General features: G+C 37.8%; 1 protein-coding gene and 1 long non-coding RNA gene across 17 annotated transcripts; one reads left to right on the forward strand and one right to left on the reverse strand.

Annotated features, from left to right (window-relative positions):
* Positions 1-34: 34 nt before the first annotated feature.
* LOC119153586 lies at positions 35-16,000 on the forward strand. The gene is made up of 3 exons (XR_005106168.1): positions 35-146; positions 13,566-13,782; positions 15,917-16,000. It is a non-coding gene; the product is annotated as an uncharacterized LOC119153586 (long non-coding RNA).
* DYDC1 (DPY30 domain containing 1) lies at positions 13,955-23,260 on the reverse strand. Of its 16 annotated transcripts, none has more exons than XR_005106167.1 (6): positions 22,295-22,584; positions 21,390-21,545; positions 21,173-21,295; positions 19,325-19,422; positions 18,339-18,422; positions 13,955-16,176 (listed from the first exon to the last, which is right to left on the reverse strand). XR_005106167.1 is itself a non-coding variant. In XM_037400214.1 (6 exons), exons 2-6 carry the CDS (start codon positions 21,534-21,536, stop codon positions 16,123-16,125), a joined length of 489 nt encoding a protein of 162 aa, XP_037256111.1. In that variant the 5' UTR covers positions 21,537-21,542; positions 22,846-23,260; the 3' UTR covers positions 13,955-16,122. The 16 variants fall into 16 exon arrangements, 15 of the variants coding, with proteins under 15 accessions (XP_037256111.1, XP_037256110.1, XP_037256103.1 ...); XM_037400214.1 differs by lacking the exon at positions 22,295-22,584 and adding an exon at positions 22,846-23,260 and having other exon boundaries at positions 19,342-19,422; positions 21,390-21,542; XM_037400213.1 differs by lacking the exon at positions 22,295-22,584 and adding an exon at positions 22,846-23,260 and having other exon boundaries at positions 19,342-19,422.
* Positions 23,261-23,304: the final 44 nt, after the last annotated feature.

Raw genomic sequence — 23,304 nt, forward strand, 5'->3', positions numbered from 1 at the left:
TCTTGGCAGGGGAGTTAGTTAACTTTAGGATATTTCACTAATTAACTCAGTTCTTGGAAACATTCTGCATTCAACCTGTGCAAGACTGGTTATCTTAGCAACTCAGCTGAGCACGAAGTAACGCAGGAATACTGGTGACAGTTCAGGTCAGCTGCTTCTTCAGTTTGTCTCTCCCCTAATTCTGGGATCTATGGTGTGCTTCCAACTGCGTGTTGTGGTTTTACAAGGATAGATTAAAAATATGTAAATGCATGTCTTTCCTAGCAGAGACTGGAAGAAGTTTACTGTGCATCCTGTAACTGCATTTTCATGTTACTTTTTCATCTCCTGAAAAGTACAGTTCTCTCCTGAAATATTTTTTTTTCATTTCCATTCATTCTTCACGCACATTTGAGAGACGAAACATCTGATAAGATCTAGCGTGATGAGTGCTTCTCATTCAGATGCAGACCTCTCCCTTCAGCCTTTGCTTTTCTTTTCCTCTGTCCTCTCTCCTACTAATTCAGATCCATCTTAATTCTTTTTGTATCGTATTCTCATATTATATTCCATAACCCTTAGAAATACAATGACTGCCACATCTGAGTACTCAGCACTTGTTTTGCTACTGAAAATTACTTCTAGTCAGATGGCTCGTGTCTGGAATATGAAGATGGTATGACAGGTATGAAGACAGATGGCATTTTGTGGGTATACATGTCTTTAAGTTCGCATACATTAAAAAAAAAGTAAACATACCCATGGGGCAGATCCAGAAAATGCCCAGCATTACTGCACCATTATAAAATAATGTAATTATTCTTAATTGCTTTAAAGAAACCATCCTAGTCTCAGTCTCAGACCAAATCATTGGTCTACCAAAATAAAAATTTCCCTTTACTTCAACAAACACTGAATCATACTCTCTTAATCATTCAAAGTGCATCTGATACTTGGATTATAATGAGCAACACACTGCTTGTTCAACAGCCCTTGCAATTTTGACAGCAATGAAATCCTTAGAACTCATCAGTTTAAAAACTGACTTAGTTTACTTCAAAACCTTGGTCAGTATTCTTTTCAAAGATCACTTTATACAGCCCCTTGGAGTCTAATTTCTCCACTGTTACATATTTAAGTAAGAATTCATTAGAATTTTCACTTTCCACCTACATTCCTGAAAACAATAACCAATGCCTGTGAATGTTCAGCAGTTATTTGCTGTAGTATTGGCCCCTCTCTAATTATCATTGACATGGAAGTGTTAACTTCAAGGACATTTTCTTGGTCTTCTGCTGTACAGAATTCATTTCATAGGATGAAAAGCACTAGTTGTACTTAAAAATGCAGAATTCACACATCAGATACACATTATGAGACATAGCTTCCTCTGGAGTAAACTGTCATCACCCTATGACACGAACATTCTATTCCAGTCTGAATAAATTATGCATTAACACCAGTAAAAAAAATAAATAGAATTTGTAAGAAAAACAGAAGACCAAAGAGTAACTCATGATACTAACCGTAGTTAAATGGGTAACATTCAAAAATTATATTAACTTTTAAAGTAAAGTAACACCAGTAATAAGCATCCATTCTTAAATGCAAATGCTTTTTCTTTATGTAAGCACCGGAAGACAGGATTGGAATACATGAAACACGTCTGACAAAACCTCTTTTTATACACATAAGAGTTTTCATTCTAATTCCACAAACAATCCTCCCAAAAAAAGCAGAAAAGATTGAACATTGTCCGTTTGTGAGTTCCATTCTCTCTGGCTTCTGGTTTTGCTTTCTCTTGGTTTTCAGTGCCACTTCAGGACAGAAATTGCATTTTGGGAATCTGCATTTTTGTTTTTAAGGTAACACTTAAACAGAATGCAGAAGCAAGCGTCTCACATAGTCCTCTTATCCCATATAAAACCAAAAAAGCACAAGTTCTTAAAATGCTGTAGAGCGCAAGTTATTTGTCATACAAGATTAATGAGTTACAGTCCCCTTTTTGGACTCACTTCTGGTGAGTGAAATGCATTGGTCCTTGAGAACTTTGGAGGGTCACCCTTCATTAAAATAGCCTCTCTGGTAATAGTGTTCTAGAAATGCTGCACAGCTGCATTTCACATAGCTTGTGTAAAAACTCCAGCCTGAACAGCTTCCAGTTGTGGTTTTACTATCAAGAGCAACACATTTGCTTTATGTCCATGAAGCATCTCAGCATGTTCTCTTCTAGGACACCTGCGACCAACTCTAAACCACTGTAGGGTTAGGTAATGTTTAATTTGGCTTTTCTTCCCAGACAATTTGACTTGTTAAATATTTGTAAAAACTTAAGATAGTGCTCTACCATCATGTCTTTCTGGCACATACCTTCTGCCTATCAAAAAAAAAAAAAAAAAAAAAAAAAAAAGAGGATGATAAAATAATGATTGATATCAGTGTTTCTCCCTATTCCATTTTAAAATAATGATTGATATCAGTGTTTCTCCCTATTCCATTTTATTGATAATGACTCACCAGTCATGTAACAGGCTTCCAATTTTTTTGTTAACTTTATTGCTGTACTCAACAGCTTTGTGGGCTGAGCCCTAAGAAAGTCAGTTTCTCTGCAAATCAATTTATAATTTGTATATCGCCCAGCATCTTCTGACTACATTCTATAACTTTTACTCAGAAGATACCTAATGGCAAAATCTTCTCATCCAGTACAGCTCCTGTGCTTTGAAATGAGGTGAAAGACAGGAAAATCACAATGTAATAGTATCACTGTCCTTCTGTATTGCTTAAGTATTTATTCACACTGACTATAATGTCCGTTCTCACCACTGGAATAACCACACAGTGAATCTATTAACTGTAAGTCTTCATATTTGGAACATCCCACAGTTTTGCTACTTTTACTCACAGTAATCCTGCAAAACTATCCCCCTTCTAGTTCATGTAACACTTAACAGCTGTCAGAAGGGATGGTTTTATCGTAGCCTTGAGAAAGCGCTGAAAATAATGATGTGAAAAGATTTAACTGAGAAAAGAATTTTATGAATGATTGCTATTGATGCTGCTGATTCTCTAGACAGATATGACTAATAAATTGTCTTGACCTTCAAACTCTCATGACATATTCTCATCTGATTGTTTTACTCGCTCATCCTCTCCTTTCCTACCCTTATCTGATTTTCTCCTATACTCCCCTTCCCTCTTTTTGTCTTGCATATATTCTTTTGATTAAAACACATATCCCTTTCTTTGTTTATCTTCCTTTTACTTACTCCTTTCCACCACCCTACCTGTCTCTACTGATGTCCCATTCATTTTATAAACCAGTGAGAATGGAGCCTTCATGGATGAATGGTATCTGTAGAAATGAGAAAATGTGTCTGAGCTAATGGCTTACAGAAAATACAGGTTTAACTATCACAGCAGAAGGGGAAGGAAGAAAGTAGCCATCCTTATTCAGTACAGGTTTAGACTCATTCACTTTTATTATTTCACCACCATGGAAACTTTCAGGTGACTTCTTTTGAGTGAGGAGGAAATTGTATCAAGAACTCTGAAGCACTTCTACATGACTAGAATCAGTCGTGGGAAAACCATTGCTTAAGCTATGTAATTTGTCTCTCTCACCACAACTCTCAAACGCAAAGGACAAGGACTTGCTTTGCAGAGAGCACACACTTCACAGTAACTGAAAACTACAATTCCATTATCATTAAAGGACTCAAACACGCTTAACTAACAATATACAGAAACACTTTGTGCATACAAATAACACATAGGAAAGTGTTTTCCTAAATACTTCTCTTTTGTTATCTCAACTTTATCATCAGGTAAGACTTTATTTTACTAAAGTTAACTGTTTAACAGGCTAACAGTTTAAGTTTTTATCCTGCTATTTTGTTATCACTTCATAAAACCATGCAAGGAATTTACTCCTAATTCATGCCTGTGGGGAAAAAAAAGTTTTCCAGGTGTTTACAAAACCAATTTTAATACTAGTTTCATTTATGCTGTTTAGTAGAAGTAATTCATATAATACAAATAGTGTTGTTTCACCACACTGCAGTTACTAACTACAGTTCATCTTTTTGGAAATAAGTTGGAAATAAGCACTAAATTATGCAAGCCTCACGGGCATGCCTTTGAGGGCTTTTTGGTTTGTTGGTGAGAAGACTTGATTTAGTCTGTACCTTTTGGGTTGGGGGAGGTGGATGTTTTGTTTTGCTTTTAAAGTTAACATACAGAAAATGTTAGCTGGGTTTGTTTCTTTTGCACAAAGAATGACAAGACTGGTCAGAGCAATAAAGGTTGAACGTCAGGAACTTAACACAGAACTCCCACCTGCTTCAGAACTCTCAGCTCTGTTACCTGAAAATGAGAGCAGCTCAAGGCCTCTCAAATGTGCAGGTGTAGAATTTCACTGGCCCATAAACATTCAGATTAAAATAAATACCGTGGGGCAGAAAAAAACCCTGTCGTGACTGCAAGAGGAGAGGAGGTAGTATGTATTCTGATGGGCGCTCATCACCCAGCGTTTGTTCTTTCACATCACCTTTTTCCTTCTCTGGAGTACCGGACCTCCTGCAACCTCCACACACAACCATAACCAGTTCAGATCTTTCATTCCTGAGTTTTCTGATACCTTTTTGAGTAAATACCAGATCCACTCAAGCAATTTCTTGGCGTGCAATCTATGTAAGTTATTCCACAGTTACTTCAGCTTCAGAGAGATCCTCTGCTGTCTCCCATCTGCCTTCCCTTTCACTCCCTAAGAAGTCTTTCATTACTAACATCAAAGAAAATAATTTTGCTCCTCTCCCATGTGCTTGTCCTCTTTGCATCCGTTTGACCTCTAATTCTCTATTCTGACACATCACTGAATCATGGAATCCTTGAGGCTGGATGGTCTCTAGTCCAACCCTCTGCTCAAAGCAGCACCAACTTGAACAGGTTGCTCATGGCTGTGTCATGAAGTAGCATGTGCTAGGGCCTTATACGTGAAGTAGCAACTTTGAGTTGCTTCTGAGGAAATATTTAAAGCTACTTCAGGGGCTAAATTCTGCCTTCACCCAAGTTAGCTGTAGTCTTGGCACTAATTTCACTAGAAGCATTATTTCCACAGAACTGGAAATCTAGGTAGAATTGAATACAACTTAAAGACCTAGGACTTTTATTGAGTAAACAGAAAATTAAGTCTCAACCTCTAGATCGTTCCTTAAGGCTCTAAACGAAACACCTGTTTACAAACACAGGCATTTTTAACACCTCAGATAGACACCTCAGTTTCTTCCATAATAACAAATAGAAAAGTCTGTTTTCTAATCAGTCTTCACAAATTAGCATTGTTGTATCAGAAATGGTGGAAAACTAGCAAGATTAGTTAAAGTTTAAGGTTTCCCTTACGCTGATTGTTTTTTATTGCTTCATTTAAACAGCATTAAACCACACTGGTATATAATTAGTTCTGCCTTTAGTCTTTGGCAATTTTTCCTGTTTAAGTTATAAGCTCTACAGAGCAACATAGAAGCATTTGTTTGTGTTACGTCCTTACGTGGAGTCCTGTTACAGCAGAATCACAAATCCCCTGGGTCCCCCATAAATGATGAGGGGGTAGATGAGAAAGAATGGAGCCCTATTCTATCTTTGTCTCACACAGCAAAGTTTTTTTCAGTTTGCAAATGTAAGAGTATATAACTTACAGATTTAGCATTTTGCTCATATGCTATTATGCTAAGTTGAATAAATTAAACCATTCATTGTTAAAGTTATGCCTTGGACAGGGACGGAAAAATCTTTGATTAGGAACAGTCTCTCTTTAACCTTACAGAAAGCCATCTATGCGTTTCCCCTGGATGCTTTTTCCAGTCGATAGTCATTTGTTTGGCTGGAGAAAGACTGTCATCTGACATGTAATAAAGCAAAACCCTTAATTTCAATTGCGTAGGGTGTGACCACACATCAGATACACGCACAGCCACAGTTCCTTTCGGGGAGAATAGTTAGGACTCCTTGCTGTTAATGACAGGTCTGATCACCTGTCCAGACTAAACCCCATTTACAGCCATAGATTTAGATCTCAAAAACAGTTTGGCTAGGGAAGATCTGTATGACCTGCTTCCACGTGTCTTGTGACATTATTAGTGTATATATGTAAACCATTAGGATTTCCTCAGTACCTTAGGAAACAGACTGATGCATTTAAACAGCCATTACCCAAGAGTTTTTGCTGCAGTGTTTCACAGATGTTTACAGTACAGGTGGTCTTTGGACTTTGAAACAAATATTGACGCTAGTACATGAAGTCAGTTTTCAGGAACCTATCTGCAAGAACAGTTGTGGAATTCGTAAATTCTGGCTTCCTGACAAGGAACATTAGGTTAAATTCAGGCACTTTTGACTTTTTCTAGATAGGTAATGCCAGAAGAGACTTTTCTTTCATGTGGTATAGGACTATAATCACTTTTCTGAAACATTTAGTGATCAAAAACCTTCATAAGTCTACCCTGTATGCATAGTGTATGAGAAACAATAACCAATATTTGCAGAAGAAAATATTTACATACTATAACTGCTTGATACAGGCAAGCACATCTACTTACACACTCAGTACTAATCTAGTAAACAATGCATAGCAGAATTTTGCATTCATTTTGCATGACTGAATAGGACTGCATAATGCTGTGAGCTGCAGAATTACGCTTGTATGGCTATCTGGAGAAAAATATATAACACACATCCAGCAACACTTTTTGTCATGATTCCTATCCGTAGGTTATTCACAGCTTTTTCAGAAATGCTCCCACCATCACTGCTACAGAGCTCAAACACGCTAGTGGTGCTCAGAGGTCTGCAAAAACTGCAAACTAAATCTGATTGGTCACAATCACATTTCAGAAATTCACATTTCTGAAATCCCCCAACCTAACCTCCTAACTAACTGTTCCTACAGTTGGTTCAGCCAGGGAAGGCTGCCATTGAAATAGCAATTTCACTTACTCCACCTGGGCAAATATATTAGCAAACAGCAAACATCATTATCTTTCATCTATGTCTGAAAGATTTTACTGCAACTAGTCATTTAGTAGTTTCAGATAAACAAGGATGAAATAAAACACTGCCAACTATATTCTTAGATATCTGTCTAAACAGGGGACGTTGTCTAATGGATGAAGGGTATGCAGCATCAACCAACACAAGTATATAAATGATACTAGACAAAAATGCATACAGTAACCAGAACACACAAACATTTCTAGAGATTCCCATTCATAGATGGAATATAGAATGGAAAGTTTCAGTCTAACCAAAAGATCTTCAGGCTTACAGACACAGTTGCAATCTCAGAGTTTCATTATGAAACTTTTTAAAATTCTTTGCCCTGAAACAAACAAAAAGTCTCAGGATGTTTTCCAAATTTGTGAATAAATTTGGTTTCTTAAGACAAAGCAAATAAGAGTCCAACATCTATTACTGCAAGCTACTGACGTTTTAAACAGCATTCTAGAAATGCTACCTTGCAATGTTTTGAATTAGTATTGTAACTTTATGTTCAGATGCAACTCTGGGGAATGTCAGCAAAAGCTCACAACATCTGCAGTGCAGGATATCACTATGCCCCCCGCCATCTTTGTTTTAGCTTTATTTTCCAAAGATTATTAAAATTATTACACTATTAATTGATTCATAACCAACTAGAAAGAAACAATAAGGATAAGACGTCTCTGAAAACTTTCTTTCATATGTATAAATATATATGTGTTTGTACACATACTTTCTCTACAGCATAAGGAATTTTTCCTATTACTTTATCACTAAACAAGTATTTTGACACCACGGGATGCTTGAAAGCACCGAATCATGGCAATACCTTGAAATAAGATAAGATGAAGCTGCTTAGAATAGTTAGGCTCCAAACTTTCAAGATGGTATCGTGGAGCTTGTTACAACTATTGTTATAAAATTTCATATATACCCGTCTAAGTGCACAACGGAGTCATGTTATCTATGCCATTGTTTTTCCAACAGAATGCTTACCATAAGAGTGAAATACAAGTAATACCCTTTCCAAAAGCATTTCTTTTTTAAATTCACATGCAGGATTATCAGCTTAAAATTTAAGAAAAGAGAATTTTATAATGTTCCTTCCAAAATTATTAGTAATAAAGACATAAGCACCTAGTGGCTTCTTATTCCCCGTGTTCTTCATGACTGACAGCCTACTCACTCTATTGGAAAACAGAGAAGAACCACCGAAGAATGATAAACCAAGCCAGGCACTTCTGCTACAAATAGATATGTAACAACTTTGCCTTTTCTGTGAGGGCAAATTTTTACCCTTCTGCCAAGTGGCACTAGGTCTGCCTAAGAACTAACGTTGGACTTGTGAGTTGTAACAACCTCATTTTGACCCTTAGCCACAAGAACACTTTTAGCAAAGAGAAAGAAGTGTCAGGACTAAGAATGTCACACCTTCCCTCTTGTAATGAAACATGCAAAAAAGAATAAAACTAACAAAACTTTCTGAATACGATCTGGTATTAGTGTGAATTAAGGCTATAAAATTCAAAATCTGGTTCTTAAGGATTAAGATCTATAAGTTTTTCACTTCTGCAATGAAAGTATTCAAGTTATGCTCATCACAAAAAAAAAAAAAAAAAAAAAATCACAGAGCTCCAGGAAATGGACCAGTAACATGAGATCTCAAGGAAGTAGACCCAGTTTTAGTCCTGTAAAGGGAAACTGAAGCCTGAAGTTCTACTATGCAGGAAAGAACAGAACCACCAAGTATTCTCTTTACCTTCCTAAACTCTACCCTACATAAGAGTACCCATGGGTAGTGGCTCATAGCTTAACATGTGCAAGAGCTGCTCTGAGGCTGTATCTCTTCTTCCACTCCAGTATTTTCTCATTCCTTGGTTGTTCTTTTCTCCCTCTTCCAGCTTCTCCTACTAATGGATTTCAGGAGTGCCTGAATTTTCTGAATTCATACCAATCATTGATTCCGTTTCCTAGGCAGAGGCTCATTTCCTGTTTCTGAGGTTGACAGCTTACAGAATTACTACTACTGCTCCTTTCTTATTTTCACAATCCACGTTGCTTGTAATTAAACACCAGTGTTGCCTTTGGTCTCTCAACAGTTAGCAAAGAAGTCAACCAGAAAACAGAGAACAGAGCAGACCTGCCATAAACAAAACCTATCAACTATTCCTATCAACTCTTGAAAGAAAAAGCATTTGAACCATACATATTAGAATGTATGGACAGTGAAGTGAAAGTCCACCACACTTCCTGCTTTTGAAAATTAGTACTGAAACTGGCACTCATAAAGCACTGCTCTAAGACGTCCTCTCTTCTGTATCTTTAGAAATCTAGGCTAATGAGAAAACTAATAGTAAGTCTATACTGCAGTTTATTATTAAAGATTTGCCAGTTACCAACAGCTTAGCATCCCAACAGCAACAGTCAGAGAACAAGGCCTTTGGAGTTTTATATTGATCAGCTCTATTTTGTTACGTCTCCACCTCTGCAGTACTGTAAAAATATGTCACTGGGATTCTGCAAGTCTTTAGAAGCAAGGTCAGCAAAGTGATTCCAATGTGTAATTATTTTTAAGACATACAGATATTCCCACGCAGCTGGCACGAATGTTTTACCAGCACTCAAGTGGGAATCTTGCCAGTAAGTACAGACCTGCTCTCTTTAGAAACTAAAATATTGTCTACGCTGACAGAAAACGAGAACACAAAATTCATTTCCAGATTTTGAATTCACAAAAATTCAAACCTGTTCAAAACTGCAAGTTTCACTTTTACAGCTTATATCATTGAAATACTGTAAGTAGTAAAATTTTCTTTTACTTAATACTAGGAATTTATTTGCCCTACCAAAGCAAAATACAGAATAGTCAATGGATCATTTTTAAAGGTTAGATGGCTCTTGGATTTAAAAAAAAGTGCGAAAAAGAATACTGGTGTATTGCTCCCAGCAGCATGAGCTTCCCACACATACAAGTAGCAACTTTCTTGTAGTCACAGAATAGTGAGACTTGTAGCTGCTGGAGAGACAGTTGAAGAAGCTGTGGCAAAAAAAAAGGAAACCTGCCTTTATAGTACTCTACGTAAAGAGTCAGGCCAAGTATATAGAAATATGTATGTCTGGCTGTATTCTCCTGGGTTTTTGTACCAAGGAAAGCTTGTGCACATTCTAAGACAGACTTGTACATCATGTAACTATGCTGAGTTTCCAAGTGCTAGTTTGAAAAAAAAAAAAAAAAAAATTAAAGAGTCAAGTAAAGGGATAAGGGGAATAGTTGTTTGAGTTAACAGTGGCCTATGCCTGAGCAGTGGTGAAAACATTTATCCTAAAGATATAGAGACCAGTGTCTACAAAAAACACAATCTATTGAGGTAAGAGAATAGTGTTGCAGAGGGATGACTGATCATCATTCTTGCTGAGAAACCTGACTAAATAATTTTAAAATACAAGCAAATACAATAACACTTAACTCAAGCCCAAGTGAGAGACAAAACAGTAGTGCATTTTCTTCTATAGACTCCACTTAAGATACGTATGCCCACCAAAAAATGTTGAAGAACAGCTGTCTCAGGATTTCGCAGCAGTCCCAGCCCTAGAAATTTTCAGCTGTCAGTGCCTAAGGGTAACTTTTCAGTGCAGCTAGGTTTACAATGAAACAAACAACAGATCCTGTTTCCAGGGTTACTATTATCAGCTAAATAAATAGCATTTTTTAAACTTATCTACTAAACACATCAGTGGCAAAACCGCAATTGCTTAAGATAATAATGAACCAAATACAGGTGTGTCTGCATGCAGCCAGTCATTTCTGGAAGAAAGTACATTCAGGAGGTGGAGTAGAAATGAAGCAGAATGATTGGAGAAGCCCAACACACTCCCAGGAATGTGACTTGAAACAGCAAAGGGGAGCTGCAGTGGGAATGATTTATTGCCTGAATGTTTCCCCTCTCCCACCCACCCCACAACAATTATTCTCATTTCATTTCTGCAGTATCTTTCCTTACATGTAGTTTGAGTCAATCGATTCTCTCATGTTTTAATGTTAAGTATATTAAAAGTTTAATAAATAGGATACAGCTTCTCAGAGGTAGAACTTTCAATTACAGCTGTTTCAGTAACTTCAATGAGAACAAAATTCAGGTTCTTGCAAGACTACTTTCTCAATGCACCAAAAAATGTTTTGCTTCAATTTTTTGTGAAAACAAACCCACTACAATCAGCTCTATAAGAGCTGCAAATGATTCAGTTCATTAAGAAAACTGGACTAGCCAAGATACTGATCAAGTTCAGACATTCTCCTCCTGCTGCAGAAGCAGCTGATTTCTTTGTCTGGAATCTGCTAGACTATGTCTAAATTATAGAAGAACCACTGAGTAAAGTAATTTCTTTTGTCCAGAAAACAAATTGCTGAACTCAAACAGCAGTGGAATCTTGCATCAATCACATATTTTTCACACAACTTTCTCAAGATTTCGGAAAAAAAATAATAGTCCTTTGTAATAGCAGCTTCTGTTGAGATCCGTGAATGACTACGTGCAGAAAGCAGCAAAATCTCCTTGGAGAGCTTGTTAAAAGATACCTAAAACTTCTAAATAGTCCTTGGAGAGGGTAAGATTATTCAGATAATTTTGATGTGACATCCCTAAATACATTTTTTTTCCTAAATCAAACCCAAGCTTTACAGCGTCATTTAAAGTACACTGAAATTTTAAATTATGCCAAATGCAAAACGAGGATATAATTCTGCATCAGTACAGAGACATCAATACAGCCTTTGTAATAAGTAACAACTCAAATAAGATTAACCAAGAAGCAGCAAACTGCAACCTTCTCTACTTATTACTTGACCATTTACCTGTGGATTTACTTTCAGGTAATAATAAAAACATGCTTGGTATTAATATTAAAAAAAAAAAAAAAAAGAGGACTGTTAAACCATTTATTTACCTCCTCTTCAGTTAACTCATGTCCATATAGTCAAAAGACTAACCTAAGGAACTGGTCATCACAATTTTTATATTTTTTTTCAAAATGGCCATTGACTGTGAGAGCTCTACAACTAAAGATAAACCAAAAGCAATCAGCATTTCCACACAGGCCCTAGTAAATGTAATTTTTCATGACATAGCACCTTCTAGAGTAACTTATTTCAAATAAAAAAAAAGTCATACAAGTGACAACAATTCTGATCTCTGATCCAAGTTAAACGCTGACTTTGGTTTATGATAGTGATTCTACAAGGTGCAGGTTAACGGGGAAGACCCACAGCCTTTAAGTTGAATATACATCTCAGAGCTCTCAAATTCTGTGAATCTGTCTCTTGCTTCTTATAAAGTTTGCTACACTGTGACAGCTCAATTAAGTGGCACGTTCCTCTCTTCTCCGCTTTTCTTCCACTACTAGCCCAGTAATGCCTATATATGCTTATAATCACATAGCTTCTTCCATCACATGAATTGAAACAAGCAGACAAGTATAAAGCACAAAGACCGCATGAGGGTTTATAATGGTAATGCCAGAAAACAAACAAAAGTTAAAAAAAAAAAAAATAATCAAACAAGTGTACTGGTAAGACATTTTAAGAAGTGGATCAGTCCTTATCAGCAAGTAACAGGTTTAGACTTTTCTAGCTGTAGTCAATAGAAAACACTGTTCTTTATCTTTAAGTACAGGAAAAACTTCACAGAAGTAAAGCAATTAATAGCTGACTTCAAATATGACTAAACTGCATTAGCAAAGTTCAGGGGAATTCAATTTTACATTTAATCCAGACTAATTCATCCGACTCACTACCATTGGTAAATTACTGTATAAAGCTTTTGCTTACAAAAAGATAAGTTAGTTCCTTTAGACTATGAAAGAAAATCATCCATCATAAGAGGCTGCAGACTTAATAAAGCCTGTTCTGTTAAAAGGTAACATTAAAATGTGCTTGCTACAACATTTCTCCTTGCATGAAAAAAACTTCTCACATTGCAGAGCTGAGTTTCCATCTTTGTGAGCAGACTGATAGTTAATCTGATTCATTTTGTCCTATTCTGGGCTTCATATCTGTTTTCATCCTTATGCTTCACTATTGCTGGAATGAGAACAGCTGTGAACGGGCACTTTACTATCAGCACATTCTTTGGAGGATCTGTACATGGGGTCTGATAGCAGCCTAAATAAGTTGCTCCCATTCTGAAGAAAGGAAAATGACAATTTCATAAATCTTCTGTCAGTATTTAGCATCTTATTTTCAGCAACATTTTCCATCATCTGCTTCTGAATTCCATCTTCTTTGTTCCACAAAAATGTGTCTGAAGGGAATGTAATCTGTAGCTGAAGCTGCATTAGGTAACTGCATTTTTTTTCCAATATATGACCTTAGATTTTATGCAGAGGTTAAATTGTATTAACACTTCTGAAATTGCATCATGTGTGGTAACAATAAAATAGTATCTTCTCTTCTGTTCTTTGCCTCTTCCAAGCTCTAGCTTGCTATACTCCAAAGAAGGTTAAAGTTCAGAAGGAGAAGGAAAAGATGATTTTAAGCTGCCTTAATTTCCCTCCAGGCTTAGACACCCAAGCAGAAGTCATCTTTGCTGTGAACTACATTTCCAAGTTACCTACAGGCTGTTTTGCACCTTAAAGCACTGAGCCAAGAACTGTCTATTCAGCCTAAGAATTCCTATAAAGCTACAGAAGGTGATCAACGCACAACTCCTGAAAAATTTCTATAAACAACATTTGAAAAACTTGTGTCTTCTGTACGTAACAGCAAAGAAATAGGTAAACTGGAATCCACCATTTTATTTTGACACTTGCTAAGCAATTTTCTGATAAAAGTTTCCATCCAAATATTCAATACTTATCTACAAAGAGAATGGGGAATACAAACTGCAGGATCACAAAGAAAAACGTCACAGTTAAAAATGAGCTGAAACAAAATGACAGCAAGTTGTAGTTTTCCTGGATTGTAACTGACAAAGCCACCAGTGTGTTTATTTAGGATGCACTCTAGTGGACACACAAAATCAAAGAAAGATACAAATGTTATGACAAGATAGAAAGTGAAAGCTGCATGTTGGAAGTAGTAATAAGAATTATTTTTGCTTTAAAATACTGTCTTGTAACTCGAACATATTTCCTGATTAAATATGAAGGCTGTATGAAATTGTCATAGTTGACATGACTGGACATAAACCGCAGATGGACACAAGTTACTTACCACTTTTTGAAATTTTTAGTCTAAATAACAAGAATCAGTTATACATACTGGCTCAAAAGAAAACTCCATCTATTTATCCAGTTACTCTATCCCTTTGAGATTGGCACAAGAACCTGCTGTGCATACAGTGTTAACAGGTGTAATTACATCTGTAGTATCTTAAAATGCTATTTCAACTATTACTAATAGATAAAACCATAAAATGTGACAAAATCAGTTTACTGGAATATCAGCCACAAGGGCATATTCACTCCACAGAAAAGGTTCTTGACTGTCATGGAAATCACAAACCTATACCAATGCAGAATGAATGTAGACAGCAAAGCCTGACCACCTAGTCACAAAAGTAGTTCCATTTCTCATTGCTTAAGAAGTTACACAAACATTTCTGCACATTTATACTTGGAAAGCGAAATTTTTCTCTTTTGACATTAAGGATGTTCATATAAGATGTGCCAATTAACAGCATCCAAAAAGCAATGTAGCAATAAAGAGGGCAACAGGACTTGTTAAATAAACATATTTTATTATTTTTGAGGGCAAAATGATGTATTACTATACTAAAAACCAATAGTGCTTATGCTTGTCTTTTTAAAAGTTACTAGGATTATGCCTAGTATGAGCTACATGAACAGAACAAGTTATTTAGAGCAGAAAAATACTTATTACATGGTTGACCTTTGCTTTTTGGGCATATAGATATTTTTAACATCAAAATCCTTAAAACTAGATATAATATAAACAAATCAAAGAGAAATTATCACAAAAATCTCTTCCATGCCAAAACTGATGCAATGAATGCATTAACTATGCACTGAATTTGTAATAAAAGTATTCTTACTCTATAATATTGGCAACGACTTAATGTTAATTGTCCGACTAACCTGTATTATTAGAAGCCATTGAGATGGAAAGGCATGTTTTAGCCAAGACGCATAGGATTTCTTAATGCTGGTGTCTTTTCCATTTATAATTAACAGACACAGAATATTCTTGACAACCTATACCAAGACAACAGTGATTATAGAAATTTGTTCTTATAAAACTTAATGCAAGCTTTAAGGATTATAAAACTTATTTTTAACAGATAAATATGGATCAAAGTAAATATTCTTCCAAATTTTTTTAGAAGTAAAGCTTTGAGAACTAATGATATTCAGTAAAAACACAGAAGTAATTTTGTGATCTGCAAATTCAAGAAAAATGCAGAAAAATCACTTTAAGACTTGGCTAATCAAAACTGATATGCAGACACTTGCAACTCACCTAATATCACATAATAACCAGAAAAAGGTATTATACACAGCAAACACCTAGTGTTACAAGAAGCACCTCATGATTTGTAAGACAGAGAAGATCTTTTAGTACATCTGTCTACTAAGTCACAGAGTTCAATTTATCTCTTCCAGATAAACGGGAAAACCTTGTGATTTGATTTTTGCATCTAGTTTGATGTGCAGAACCCCCTCCATCTTCTAATCCGCAGAGCATTCCCTCTTTCTATTAGAAACCGCTCAAATCCTTGAGAAATCCTTTCTCAATAATCTTTTATTCTTTTAATATTGATTCAAATTATCATATTGTAGCCTCTACTCCAAAATAACCTTGACTCAATTATATCTACAATTATTATGATTACACTGCAAGAATCAATGCACGATAAGTAGAAAATATATTCACTGCTTTCAATTACAGTTTTCTTCCTGAGTCAGCTGTGCTAGCTACAATGGTTTCAGAACAAAAAGAAAGCATCACATGGCAGAATTAACAGACTTTATACAAGCACTCAGAAAGCACAGAAACTGAAGCAACAGGTATGTAAATCAGCTCTCTATATAAAATACATAAATATTAACCTTCAGGTTCAGCAAGTAATGAGTAGAAAAATATATTTACTGCTTTCAGATCAGTTGGGAACTTTCTTGTTCTGCTTCTGCCATGAGATCTGTTATACTCTACAAAATAAAAAAAGAAATTTTATCAGTTACCGGCATTAACTGAACTTCATAAAAAGTAAAAAAGAGGGAAAAAAACCCACATGACAGACCATCAATATAATTATGAACTCTTTCATTCAGTGAAATACCATGAAGTTTATCACCAGACTTTTGTTATAAAATCTAACGAATCTGGACGAAGTATTAGGATTCTGAGAGCAGTACAGTTTCAAGAGTACAAATCTATATATTTTAATTTTATTGATCTGTTCTTTGTAGTTTAATTCAACATACATATCACTGTAAAATCTGAAATAACATTACCAAAGGCCAATGTAATCCAACTTTAAATGACTTCAGGCATGAAAACTTGGAAGACGGCACATATAACCAGCAGCAGGTAACTTTATTACTCGTTTTCATAGAATCATGAAATGGTTTGAGTTGGAAGGGACCTTAAAGATCGTCTAGCTTCAAGCCCCCTGCCACGGGCAGGGACACCTTCCATAAGACCAGGTTGTTCACAGCCCCATCCAACCTGGCCTTGAGCACTGCCAGGGATGGGGCAAGCTAGAGAGCCCAGCTGCTCTGGGCAGCCTGTGCCAGTGCCTCACTGCCCTCACAGTGAAGAATTGCTTCCTAATATCTAGTCTAAACCTACCCTCTTTCAGTTTAAAACCATTCTCCCTTGTCCTATCACAACAGGCCCTACTAAAACGTCTGTCCCCACCTTTCTTAGAGGCCCCTTTAGGTACTGGCAGGCTGCCCTAAGGTGTCCCCGGAGCCTTCCCTTCTCCAGGCTCAACTGCTCCAGCTCTCTCAGCCTGTCATCACAGGAGAAGTGCTTGGGCCCCCTGATCATCTGCGTAGCCTCCTCTGGGCTTGCTCCAACAGGTCCTTCTTACGTTGGGGGCCCTAGAGCTAAATGCAGCATTCTTTACTTCTGTGAAGCAGTACATAGTACTTTTCACGTCTGGTTTTGCAATTAACTTATTTAAGAATGCATAAAATATGCATGAAGCCTCAAGAATACTTTCTAATACGTAATTATCAGAAAATTATAAAAAATGGGGCTATACAACACCCTGAGAACTCATCTGATTTACCATAGTGAAAAAACCACCTCTGAAAACCTGACCCTAAGAATAGTCGTAAGTATGTTCATAAATATATTTACACCTATAAAACAGACTATTATTAAAGTAACCTTAAGCATAAAGCATATTAATATCACAATATAAATTCTGAGCTAGAATTACTCTACTGATACCAGAAATTAAGTGGGCAAATTATTAAGGCTAATAAAGGAAAAAGGGTTCTGATAATGACATACTAAAACTAATACATCAAAATCTCAAGTTGTACCACTTGGAATACTGGAAAAAGTCAGATAGATATGAATATCTTTATGACCAGTGAATACCCATAAAGCTGAGTGATTTTGCAATATTTGGCATCATTTGTTAAAGGTATTGCCATGCCTTACAATAAATGAAGGCTGACTCATATTCTCTCATTTCCCTGGACTGTCAAGTATAAAAGGACTAATAAAAAAAATTAAGTAAAAAGCTGGGTGTAGAATATGCCTGAGGATCACAGTACAGAGGTGTAGTTGTGTTATTGAAAGCACTACATTCATGTTGGCATAAGGCTCAGATAACCTGGTTCTCTGCAAGTCCTAGCCGTAGCAAGCACTGTGTCTCTTTAGTATCTGGTGTTATTTGTTCAATGGTTGCTCACCTATCTCCGCACAAGAGTGCATTCTGCTATCCAAAAAATATAACTCACGCCAGCCAGAAAAATATAAATAACTTCGGTCACTCAAAAGCAAGTCATCATTTGTGATTTAGTACATGTTGTATATGACTGTTCATACAGCAAAGGAAGGCTGCCTCCTCTCTGAGGATATTCATAGTCTCACTTGTAACATATCTGAATACAAAAGCACATTTTAAATCTTGAGGATTTAGTCAGCCATCACCACAGTCTTTTACAAGGGCTTAACTTGTACCAGAAAACAAGCTATCAGCAGTTTGCAGGTTGTGGCTAAAATACCATCCCTTAAAACCGTAAGAACGAACCAGCAGAGTCTTACCTGCAACAGTTTTAACCTTTGCACAGAAAAGCAAATCTGTAAGAATCAATCATTTATAATCTCCCTGTTCTTTCTGAACACTTACTTCTAACTGTTCATTCTCCTCAATTCTGGTCAGATTAGGCACTCCAGCTTTATCTGTAAGTTCAGCTATTGTCTTTCCAATTTCCTATGGTAATGGAAACCAGTTTCCAGTTAAAAGTATTCCACGCCGTGAATAATTGTTTATGAAGACTATTTCAGATGTGTTAAAAGCACATTACATATTAATATAAAGAGAATACTTTAGATGCGTGCTATACAAATGTATTGGTATGTGAATATGGTCTTTGTATGCTCGTTAAGACTACTTTTACCAGGTTTTTTTAAATACCAGGAATTTTGGTTTAAATTTATACATATTCATTTTTTCTGTCTCTTTCAGGTCATCATCTTTCTACAATTATGTTCTGTCATTATTTTAACAGTGCACTAAAACATACATATCTCTAAAATATGACGTGCTGCATGTAAATTTAAGAGATAGTCACATTTAAAAGCCAATTATCAGCATAGGTTTTTACTGAAATAGCACTAAAAGACCATACATTCACATGGACATCTGTATACACACTCTTCTGTTAGTATAAATTCCTGTGCACCAGATCTCAGAATCAAGAGCTATCCCAATTCCAAACCACAGTTCTTTTTCCAGGTACAGTAAATGGACTTTGTGTTGATACGTTGTAAAACATTACTGTCTAGACACTTAAATTAGGCATGCTCAAGTTACATTTTCTCATAAATATCACCAAGGAACGTGAAAGCACCAGCTAAGCTACCCTTACGCTCAATTTTGCAATGAATTTATGCTCTATTCTGAATATAAATAAAATAAGCCTAATATGACAGACCAAAATTCAAGTATAAAACTCAGAATGGAAGCAAGGTATTAGACATTCTTAGTCCTTTTTCACTTTTTAAAAAATAATAATTATGTGTTAGTTCAACACTCATGGGCTTCTGCCCATGTTATTTAGTGCCTGCATCTGGAAAAAGACGGCTGATTAACAGTATTTTCAAACCACTGACTAAGCTTTGGCTTAAACCTCTTGATCTTCCTGCTGAAACAGCATTTTGTCATCTTCATTCTGCAGTTCCAACTCCTCACGTTCTTGTTCCAACTGGCCCTGCAGTCAGTTTAAGAAATGACAAATTAGAAGGCAAAAAACCCCAACCCACATTCACCTTCCCCACCCCATCTCTTACAATGTATTTAATGACTGAAATCTTACATAAAATAAAAAGGAAGCATAAAACGTAACTGCAATGCCAATAACATAAAGCCCTTTCCATATCATCAGATTCAACATTTTCATAGGTTTTGGACTTGCGTGGATAGAAAGGCTTTACTACCAAGAGGAAAAAGAAACAGACAACCGAAGTTAGTGCACACACTTAAGATATTGTCTCATTCCCCATGTTCTTTATCAGTCTATATTCATTATGTTCTATGCTTTGGATTAAGCTCTTTGATACTTCACGTAGTATCTAGCACAGACAGATGAATCCATATAGAATCACATCTACAGAAAGATTGGTAAGCAATGTCATTAACATTAATCATCAGCAGCAACCTTTAGTACTTCCAATTGGAAATATCTAATACAAAGTGTTTATTCTTTGTGAGCTTAAGTCCTATTACATCAAAACTTCAGAAACTGCATAATCTAAGTGTTCACATTCAACAGTCCCGGGGCCTAGAGATACTGTTTGCTGTAGCATTTCGTAGGCAGTTACAACAGATACAGTCACACTGTAGTAAGTAGTTTTCACATTCCCTTTTGGTACACACAATCAAAACATGTCTGAAAACATGAACATACCCAAAACTGTGAGTTAGGTTAAAAAAATGCGTCTAATGTGAGTATTGTTGAACATCTTTCCTGTAGTTTACATGAAATAATTCATTTAATTCTCTGTCAATTACCTCTAGACACGATCTAATATTCTTGTTTCCATTTGCTATTTTGAATGACTCATGAAATCCTTAAGCACATAACTTTTGGTCTGCAAGTTAGTAAACTCCAAATTTAAAAAGTACAAGTGAAACAGAGTGAATGTGTTGTACACTAGAACTGGGCTCGACAAGATCAGCACAGATTTAGTTACACCTTCGAATTTAACGTTGTGAAAGTCAGCCATGTTAAAAAATCCACTCAGATAATACCAACATTAGCACAAACACCACCAAGGCTGTCACACACGTGGTCAAATTCACATGACTCCTTTTATAAAGAATCACTAGAAACACAGATGTTATCTGTATTTCTTATATTTAAAGTCCATAAAGTATAGTATTCAAAGATCTTCATGCCAACAGAATGCTCAGGTAGCTAAGGAAAGGAAAAGGCATCTCACTGGAGCAGGCTATCTGATACATACTGCTTAAATATGCAATCTTCATTCATTGATTCCCAGCTGCTTTAAGGACACTAATTACACATACATCCTCATTACCTTCTTTTGCATCACAGGTATCACACCGAAGCAGCTGGAGACAATGATTGGTTATTGCTCCCAGGCCTCCTAGCAGGCCACAAATTTTTGCAACTGTTTCTAGCTTTATTTGCAGCAGCTCTTGTTCATAACTACCTACAGAAGAGAGTCTACTTAAAGCTATTACTTGTGTCAGTCTCAGACTGGTTGTTTATCTTAGGCTCCTTCATATTTTATTGCAGAGTTTGAAGTTTTACTTCTGACTAGTTTTTTACTGCTGACTAGTATTTCAGTTATTATTTTAAAAAGTGAGATTAAAATACTTGTTTTATGTTACCCTCTATCAAAATCATTATACAGAGATTAGAGATATATACTGAGGTACCAGATGCCACTCCACAATACACTATCTATAATTATCTATTATTAACTATTATTAACCTGACATTGTTCTTCAAGTTTCCGCTGGATCATTAGCTCTTCTTCCTTCATTTTTCTTAATATTTCGACTTCTACCAGGGCCGCCTCCCGTTCTTGTTCCAGTTCAGTCCTCTCCAACATTCTCTGTTTCAGAAGTAATATCAATTAAAAAATAAAGAGAAACTAAATAGCATGAGTTATATCACCATGAATTTTTATTCCCCCAAGATGGATCCACCTTTTTTTCTTCATCTAAAATTCTTCTGTAATTGTAAATCCAGTGTGCCAGATACTCTATTGGATCTGCTGGCCGATGCTCTACCACCTCTGCCAGTCCCTTTTTCAAGCAACTCCCCAGGCATCTCTTCAGATACTGTGACTCCATTCACACCTACTAACAACAGACAGACAGACATTAGCCACCAAGGTCAAAATTAAACTAAGGGTTTTAAGAATTACTGCTTTAGAGACCAAATATCAAATACAACATTACTCTTTTTATTAATCTAGCAATTAAGATTAAAAAGTTATTTAAATTTAAAATTGGTGTAGCTCTTAAAAAGCTCCAGTGACAGCTCAGTTATATGAAGCATTACAGAAAAAAATGCTATAAGAAGTCCCTTCTTCTTTGGGCACATCTAATTCAGAAACTGCTTGGAAATAGGCTGGCGATGCCAGGTTAGCATAATGGCAAAACCCCCTCAAAACCACAACAGGATATAGAAAACTTCTGTACAGATTATCTGAAGAATGGCCAAGTAGTTCTGCAAACGATTAAGGTCAGATTTTAGTTTGAACTAACGAAACTATGCATTAGGATATGCATGCAAGACCAGGGCCTGAAGCAATCGCTCCATCCCGTTCCCGAAGGCACAAATCTCTGTGCGTACATGCAAGACTTTACTACCCCGACGCCAGTAAACACATCGCATAGCTGAAGCCCGATGTCTGCAACGCTCAAACACCCTCCGTTTGCCGTCGAAGGGCCCGGGGGCAGGTCCGCCCGGCGCTGGCCCTCCGCGCTCACAGCGGCCCTGCGGCACCGGCAGCCCCCAGCGGCCCCAGCCCCGACCCCTTCCACCTGCAGCCCCCACCCACGCCCTCTGCCCCCGGGCTCCACTCAAGCACAGGCCGGGCCCTTACCCCTTCCCTGAGCTCCGCGCTGGGCAGGCCTGTTCCTCAGTCCCACTCCCGCAGCGCTGTTCCGGCTCCTGCCAGACCCGGCGCGTCCCCCTGCCGCACCCGGTGCTCCGAGGGCCGTCACTAGGACCCGCTGCCGCCGCCACCCCACCTCTGGTGCTGCGCGCTGCGGTAACCACCTGGCCTGCGCTGTGGCCGGCCGCGCCCCCCCGCTCGCCTTCCCTCAGAGCGCAGCGCCGCTCCCTGATAGAAGCCCCCACAGCCCCGGGACGGCAGCAGCCCGCCCGCCCGCGGCCTACCGGGCACCTCTGCGCCGGCTCCCCGCCCGCAGCGGCCGCCCCGGAACGCGGTGGGTTGCTAAGCAACGCCGCTCGCGACCGCGCCGCGACCTCCACATCGCTGTTAGGAGGCACCCGATTGGGCGGGGGGCGGGGCCGCGGGTCAGTCACCGCCCTCACAGGGGTGGGGCCGGCGGCAACGCACAGCTCCTCCCCGGTTAGTTTAAAGATTAAATCGTTGGGTGCATTCCGGTTACAGGTTACGTTTTTAATTACGGCGGTGGTCTCCCAAAGGTCGGGCTCCAGCATTAAGGCTCCAGCATACGGCGGCGGTCTCCCAAAGGTCGGGCTCCAGCTTCTCCGCGCTGACAAGCTCCTCGGCAGACGGCCGCCTCTGACCGAGCCGGCTGCTTGTTGCGTTAGCGTCCGGTATTCAAAAATCCTTGAAATAATTTTGCAAGTGAAATAATTGATTCAGCGCCTGTATGAATCCCGAAGCTCGATGACACTAACGTTATCTTGGTCTTTCCCTAGCAGACGTGAGGCTGCCGGACCGATTCCTTCCGAGCAGAAGCCTGCCTCGTGGCAGCGAAGCATCCAGCTCGGGGAACTTGACTTTTGAACGGTAAGGAGGATTTCTCCTCCTTCGGTATTTCTCAGCGTGTTAAGAAGCTGGCTTCGGTGTTTCTTGGCGTATTTCGTTGGTATTTTCTCGCAGGGCCGCCGGCGGCGCTG

Source organism: Falco rusticolus, chromosome 9 (genome assembly GCF_015220075.1).
Source record: "Falco rusticolus isolate bFalRus1 chromosome 9, bFalRus1.pri, whole genome shotgun sequence".
NCBI lineage: Eukaryota > Metazoa > Chordata > Aves > Falconiformes > Falconidae > Falco > Falco rusticolus.